General features: G+C 39.7%; 1 protein-coding gene across 1 annotated transcript; it reads left to right on the top strand.

Annotated features, from left to right (window-relative positions):
- The first annotated feature begins 1,213 nt into the window (after positions 1-1,213).
- LOC142172773 (uncharacterized) lies at positions 1,214-5,260 on the top strand. The gene is made up of 3 exons (XM_075236454.1): positions 1,214-1,570; positions 4,381-4,671; positions 4,745-5,260. The coding sequence occupies exons 1-3, from the start codon at positions 1,214-1,216 to the stop codon at positions 5,258-5,260; spliced, it is 1,164 nt and encodes a 387-aa protein (XP_075092555.1).
- The last annotated feature ends 2,976 nt before the right edge of the window (positions 5,261-8,236 follow it).

The raw sequence follows: 8,236 nt of genomic DNA, 5'->3' as shown, positions 1-8,236 counted from the left end.
GTCAATCATGATGAATAAGGGAAGAAATCAATTAGCAAAGATTACCATACAATCAACAAATTTGGACAACTAAGGAAAGGACTCGCAAATCTGGACGGAATCCAATCAGCAAAGAGAAACGTTGGGGAGAATCAAGCAAGCCTTAAGTTAAGGACAAATCAGGGGCAACATCCCAGAAGATCGAAAGTTATGAGAAGATTGGTATGCGACTAAGTTTGGAAAGACAAACAATCAAGGAGCAAGTCTTTACTCGTATCTCTGCTGAAGAAAGGAAATCAAGGAGAAACAACGGCTTACTATCTTATTCTTGGAAAGAATCAATTTCTTTCCAAGGATCAAATCTCTTGGGTTGTCAAGCCTCTACCATCCATCAAAGTATTTATATCTCGCCTTAAACCCTAGTCTGATATACTTTGATCGAACCAAAATCACTCTCGTTATTCTACTGCAAACAAACATTGTATTTCACTAAGATCTGCTGTGTAACAAGTCAGGGGAAGAAAGAGAGCATAACACTGGTGAGGCATTGTATCAAAAACGAGTGCTAGAGAAACTGTGTGCAAATTTGCTACAACTGTACTCGGAGAAACACATTTACTAAAAGAGAACTCCCTTGCAACCCAAGGAGACTAGACTAGGATTCACATTGAATCCGAACCAGTATAAAATTTTGGTGTCTTTAATTCCTGCATTTACTTTTTGCAACTTACTTTCTTTTACTATATCTGTTGAATTATCATATCCAGCCGACTACTCAATAAATTAGTCAACTAATAAGCGATTAAGTTTAAATATTTATAATTCATCCCCCTCTCGTACTTATTGGTATCAGAGCTAGGCTCACATTTTACTTTTGCTTAACAACTTGTGATAAAAGATCATGGCAAATCAGGTTATCATAGGAGCTCTTTTTCAGGAAGGAACTTCACAAGTTAGACCACCATACTTCAATGGACAACATTTCTCTCACTGGAAAGTACGAATGGAAATCTTTGCTAAAGCTTACGATGTCAAAGTCTGGAGAGTCATCAAAAAGGAAAACTATCCCCTACCAGTTAGTACTCCACCACTTGCTAACCCTGAAGATATAAATTCATACTCAAAGGAGCAACTAGAAGTAGTACAAGTGAACAACAAGGCGAGAAACGTGCTTCATAACGCTATAAGTGGTGAAGAATACGAGAAAATATAAAGTTGTGACACAACCAAAGAGATGTGGGACAAACTTGAGGTCACCTATGAGGGAACCAACAAAGTAAAGGAAACACATATCAACATGCTGGTTCATGATTACGAACTTTTCTCAATGAAAGAAGGAGAACCCATTGAAGAGATGTTTGCCAGGTTTAGCAAAATAATTAGCGATTTAAAGGCGTTTGACAATCCCTACACCAATGGTGATCAAGTCAGAAAAATTCTCAGAAGTCTGCCAACCACTTGGCAGACCAAAGTAATCACACTGGAATCTCAAGATCTAAACAAATTGTCCTATGATGAACTACGAGGAGAACTAATTGCCTTTGAAAGGACGCATCTCAAAAAGACAAACCAAGAGGAGAAAAAGAAAATGGTTGCATTCTAAACCTCTACTGAAATGACTGAAAATGAAATTGATAATCCTTAAGCTCTGCAAGAAGAGATTGCTATGATGTCTAGAAATATGGATGGGCTAATGAGAAGATACAAGAACACAAAGAAAGGAAGATTTCCACCAAGACGATCCAGGCAATACAACGAATATGATAACAACAACAACAACAACAACGACCCAGTATAATCCCGCAAGTGGGGTCTGGGGAGGGTAATATGTACGCAGACCTTACCCCTAACTCGAAGGGTAGAGAGGCTGTTTTTAGGAGACCCTCGGCTCAAAAAAAGTAACAGGAGCTGATATATTAGTACCATAAAAAATGCATAATACAATAACAACAATATAAGAGATATGAAATACAGAATACGAAATAAATGGATGGTATAATAAAACTAGCAGGTAAAGCCCTGCATCAATAGACGACCAATTATATTCTTAGTCTAACTCCTAACTAGCTAGTCTCACTCTATTATGCTGTAGAAATATTCACAACTTTCCCTTAACTACAACCTTAATGCTCGACCTCCATAATTCCCTGTCAAGGGCCATGTCCTCAGTAATCCTAAGTCGCGCCATATCCTGTCTGATCACCTCTTCCCAATACTTCTTAGGTCGCCCTCTACCTCTCCGCGTGCCCACTACAGCCAGTCGCTCACACCTCCTCACCAGTGCATCAGTGCTCCTCCTCTGAATGTGCCCGAACCATCTGAGTCTTACTTCCCGCATCTTGTCCTCCATGGGGTTCGCGCCCACCTTCTCTCGAATATCTTCATTCCTAATCTTATCCATCCTTGTATGCCCGCACATCCACCTCAACATCCTCATCTCTGCTACTTTCATCTTCTAGGTGTGTGAGTTCTTTACCGGCCAACATTCAGTTCCATACAACATGGCAGGCCTAACCACTGCTCTATAAAACTTACCTTTTAGTAACGGTGGCACTTTCTTGTCACACAAGACTCCCGATGCTAACCTCCACTTCATCCACCCCACCCCTATACGGTGTGTGACATCCTCGTCAATCTCCCCGATCCCCTGAATAACCGATCCAAGGTACTTGAAACTACCCCTCTTGGGAATGACTTGAGAATCAAGCCTCACTTCAACTCCCGCTTCCGTCGGCTCAACTCCAAATTTGCACTCGAGGTATTCCGTCTTCGTCCTGCTCAACTTGAAACCTTTAGACTCAAGAGCATGTCTCCAAATCTCTAACTTCTCGTTGACGCCGCCTCGAGTCTCGTCAATTAGAATAATGTCATCAGCAAATAGCATGCACCATGGCACCTCCCCTTGAATATGATGAGTCAGTGCATCCATCACCAGGGCAAATAGGAATGGGCTGAGTGCAGACCCTTGGTGCAACCCCGTAATAACTAGAAAGTGTTCAGAGTCGCCTTCTACTGTCCTAACCCGAGTCTTAGCTCCAGCATACATGTCTTTAATCAACCTAATATAGTCAACCGGGACCCCTTTATCCTCTAAGCAACTCCATAAGACCTTTCTAGGAACCCTATCGTACGCTTTCTCCAGATCAATAAACACCATGTGGAGATCCTTCTTCCTCTTCCTGTACTGTTCCACCATCCTCCTAATAAGGTGGATAGCTTCTGTGGTAGATCGCCCCGGCATGAGCCCGAACTGGTTGTCTAAAATAGACACCGTCCTTCACACTCTCATTTCTACCACTCTTTCCCAAACTTTCATGGTATGACTTAGTAATTTGATGCCCATATAGTTGTTACAGCTCTGGACATCACCTTTGTTCTTATACAACGGGACCATTGTACTCCACCTCCACTCTTTAGGCATCCTATTAGTCTTGAATATAACACTAAACAATGCAGTAAGCCATTCCAAGCCTGCTCTACCCACACACCTCCACAGTTCAACCGGAATTTCGTCTGGCTCGGTAGCTCTGCCCCTTCTCATCTTACGCATTGCCTCCATGACTTCATCGATCTCAATGTCCCTACAATTACTTAATTCATGGTGACTGTCGGCATTCCTCAATTCCCTAAGTATAATATCCTGATCCCCTTCTTCACTTAAAAGTTTATGAAAGTAGGTCTGCCACCTCCTCTTAATCTGGTCATCTCCCATCAAAACTTTGCCGTCATCATCTTTTATGCACCTCACTTGGTCCAGGTCCCGAGTTGTCCTCTCTCTCACCTTAGCGAGTCGGAATAACTTCTTCTCCCTACCTTTGTTCCTTAGTTCCTCATACAGACGAGCAAAAGCTGTCGTCTTTGCCTCCGTCACTGCCATCTTCGCCTCCTTCCTAGCTACCTTATACCTTTGATTGTTCTCTCTCTTCTCCTCCTTGTCAGTGCTCCCTACTAACCGCAGGTAAGCCGCCTTATTTGCTTCCACTTTACCTTGGACAACTGCATTCCACCACCAATCTCCTTTGTGGCCACCATTGTGGCCCGTAGATATCCCTAACACCTCTCTCGCCGCCTTTCTTATACAGTCCGCCGTCTTATGGAAAATGCTACGAATGTGGAAAATTTGGGCATATTCAAGCTGAATGCCCAAAACTAAAGAGGAATATCTCTAGAGGCTTCAACAAGAACAAATCCTTTGGAAGCTGGAGCGATGAGGATAGCTTTGACCATGAAGAAATAGCAAATCTCTAATTCATGACAACTCTGGAAAATGAAATGAACAAAACTTCAGGATGCTAGACAGATGAAGACGTTTCAGATGACGAGAATGAAAACTGTTTCATGGCACGAGGTGAAACTAGTGAGGTAAGATCTTATGACCGTGAAAGATGTAATGAATTGCAGGATATCCTTGATTCAACCTTGAAAGAGTCTCAAGAAATGATGAATGAACTTAAGAGGCTCACTAGGGAGGTTAAAGACTGGAAACTCAAACATGAAGTATGTGAAATCGAAAATGATGTACTTCAAGAAGAGTTTGAGGATTTGCAAATGCAGCTCAACAACATGCACAAATCCACCAGTCACAGTTCTGTTAGGTCAAACCAGACAACTTACAAGTCAACTGGAAAAGAACCTGCTAGAACCAAGTCAACTAGCTCCAATACCTATGAAAGGCCTATAAACGGGTCTGATGTTAAGTGTCATTATTGTAATAAAAGTGGGAATAAATATTCCTTTTGTCATTTTCGTAAATCAAATGTGTTAGGATGAGTTTGGAAACCAAAAAGTTCTGAACCTAGTAACACTAACCCTCCAGGATCCAGGCAAGCTTGGGTACCTAAAAGAAAGTAATTATCTTGTCTTGCAGGAACACCACAGAGTAAGCCGCAAAGAAAAATGGTATCTAGACAGTGTGTGTTCCAGTCATATGACAGGTGACAAAAACATGTTCAAAGAAGTTACAAAAATTGATGGAGGAAGTGTTAAATTTGGGGATGATTCAAAGGGCAAAATAGTTGGTACTGGAACAATTCCCTTTAATAACAATTATAATATTACTAAAGTTTATCTGGTCGATGGCCTCAACTACAACCTCTTGAGAATAAGTCAACTCTGCGACTCAGGATATGATGTAAAGTTTAAGAAAATAGGATGTGCTATTGAAGACGAATCAGGTAAGATAATTCTTCCAGGAAAAAGGTATGGAAATGTTTATATACTTGAAGGGTTTGAAAAGATAGATGGTCATATTTGCTTATCCTCTATGTCTGATGATCCTTGACTATGACATAAGAGACTTGGTCATGCTAGCATGCATTTGATAGAAAAACTGTCCAAACATGAATTAGTTGTTGGTTTGCCCAAACTGAATTTTTCTAGAACTCATATTTGTGATGCATGTCAAATGGGTAAGCAAACCAGAAATTCTTTCAAAAATAAAGATATAGTGTCTACTTCAAAACCTTTGCAATTACTTCATATGGATTTATTCGGGCCTACTAGAACTGCTAGAATAGGAGGAAAGAGATATGCCTTTGTTATTGTTGATGATTATTCACGTTTCACTTGGGTAATCTTCTTGTCTCATAAGGATGAAACATTAAGAAATTTTGAAGTTTTATGCAAAAGGGTTGAAAGAGAAAGGGGACATTTGATTTCAACAATTCAGAGTGACCATGGAGGAGAATTTGAAAGCAGAGCATTTGAAGATTTTTGTAATGATCAGGGATACACTCATAATTTTTCTGCACCACGCTCACCACAACAAAATGGGGTTGTGAAAAGAAAGAACAGAACCCTCCAAGATATGGCAAGAACCATGCTACTAGAATACTCATTGCCAAACCACTTCTGGGCAGAAGGTGTAAGTACAACATGTCACATCCTCAACCGTTGCCTCATAAGGCCAATACTGAAGAAGACCCCATATGAACTTTGGAAAGGTAAACGTCCAAATATCAGTTACTTCCATCCCTTCGGGAGAAAATGTTTCATTCACAATAATGGTAAGGATAATCTTGGAAAGTTTGATCCAAGAATTGACGAAGATATTTTTCTATGTTATTCATTAAATAGTAGATTTTTTAGAGTCTATAATAAACGTACTTTATGTGTGAAATAATCTGTACATGTTATATTTGATGAAAATAATCTCTTGGTCGAGAAAGGAATTACTACAGGTGATGAAGATCAAACTTAAGAAGCTTAGGATAAAGGCGAATCACAAGAGTCGATTAATACACCGACTGCGACTAAGTCAATTGGTGAAAGTAGGGGCAATATGCCAGATTCACAAATCGAGTTGACTACAAATGCAGTTCGTCCAAATGAATGGAGAAGCGAGCCTGAATATCCTCAGAAATTCATTATAGGAGATCCAAACAAAGGAATGAAAACCAGGGCAGCTCTCAAAAAGAAAGCAAACATCGATTTGATCTCTCAAATTGAGCCAAAAAAGATAGAGGAAGCACTGAAAGATTCAAGCTGGGTGCAAGCCATGCAAGAGGAGTTAGATCAGTTCAGCAAGAATCAATTGTGGAAACTAATACCCAAACCTGATAATGTGTCTGTAATCGGAACAAAGTAGGTGTTTAGGAACAAATTGAACGAAGATGGAAAGGTTAGAAGAAATAAAGCCAGACTAGTTGCTCAGGGCTACTCACAACAGGAAGAAGTCGACTATGATGAAACTTTCGCCCCAGTAGCTCATTTGGAATCTATACGAATTTTTCTAGCATACGCATCTTTTAAATATTTCAGCTGTCACACCTCCTTTTTCCACACCGCGAGGGGGCAAGGGAGTTTTTCCAATTAAAGGACAATCGAAACGAGATTTGTTTATTTATTTCAGAGTCGCCACTTGGGAGATTTAAGGGTGTCCCAAGTCACCAATTTTAATCCCGAATCGAGGAAAAGAATGACTCCATATTACAGTCTGCGTACCAGAAATCCGGATAAGGAATTCTGTTAACCCGGGAGAAGGTGTTAGGCATTCCCGAGTTCCGTGGTTCTAGCACGGTCGCTCAACTGTTATATTTGGCTTGATTATCTGATTTTATACGAAAATGAACTTATGTGCAAATTTTAACTTTTAACCGCTTTTATCATTTATTGTTATTTTTATCAAGAATTGCAACGTTGGGAAAATGTATCTCAAACCACGTTACAATCAATGCACCCGTGGTCGTCGACACACTTTGACTCCGTTGAGATTTGGATTTGGGTCACATCAATGTGCACCCGAGTTTAAGGAAATTAAATTATTAAAGGCACGCCTAAAGCGACTAGCGTATTTATTTTGGGTAGGACCGTGGAATTTTGCTAAACGGTCCACCCCGAAATCTAAGCAATTTGAAAGCAAATCTTTACTGAGGGCCCCGCAATTTTGTACTTTTATTTGCCGAGGCTCATCTCATTCTTATTTTTTTAAAAGGAATTTGCAACGTCATGGACACGCATCTCGAACCACGTCACAATCAATGTACCCGTGATTAGAAACACATTTCGACTCCGTTGAGAATTGGATTTGGGTCACATAAATGTGCACCCGAGTTTAAGAAGGTAAGATTTATTAAGGCGCGTCCTAAAGAGTCTAACGTATTGTTATTTTAGGAAGAGGCCGTGAAGGTTCATTAAACGGCCAAATCCAAAGTCTAGTGAATGGTTATGTATTTTATTGAGGGCCCCGGCGGTTTGTGATTTATTTGGCGAGGCTCGTCTCATTTTTATTTTTAAGGATAAACCTATTAGTGACTATATTTTCTATTAAGTTCGTCTCTAAAATAAAAGAAAATCTCTTAATTATTTACATGCTGAAAACGTAACTTATTAGTTATTAGTTTTAAGGCTAATGCGATTGGAAAATTGCGATCGAGTTTGTACAAAGAAAAACTGCTTTCATTTTTATATTCTATTATTTACTAATGCTAGAACATCAGAGGGATACACAATAATATCAAAGCAGATTAACTATTCTTCAAATAATTTAAACTAGCATTATTAGATGAAGAAATCATACATATGCAACTCCATTACTCATTAATTAATCGACTACATTTTTATACAAAAAGGAAAATTAATATTCAAACACAAATCCGAACAAAAGAATTCAACAGGAACAGGAGCGTGATTAATATTTCATTTTTCGCTTCAAGCCAAGAGTGTACAAATGTGTACCTGGAAACAGCAGTACAAGAACAAAAGAAGTAGGAGTCAACAACAGTAATAACGCGGCAACAACAGGTTCAGCAACACCGCA

This window comes from Nicotiana tabacum, chromosome 18 (genome assembly GCF_000715075.1).
Source record: "Nicotiana tabacum cultivar K326 chromosome 18, ASM71507v2, whole genome shotgun sequence".
Classification (NCBI taxonomy): Eukaryota; Viridiplantae; Streptophyta; class Magnoliopsida; order Solanales; family Solanaceae; genus Nicotiana; species Nicotiana tabacum.
The sequence above is the reverse complement of the archived record's forward strand: the minus strand, read 5'-3'. Positions and strand labels throughout refer to the sequence as shown.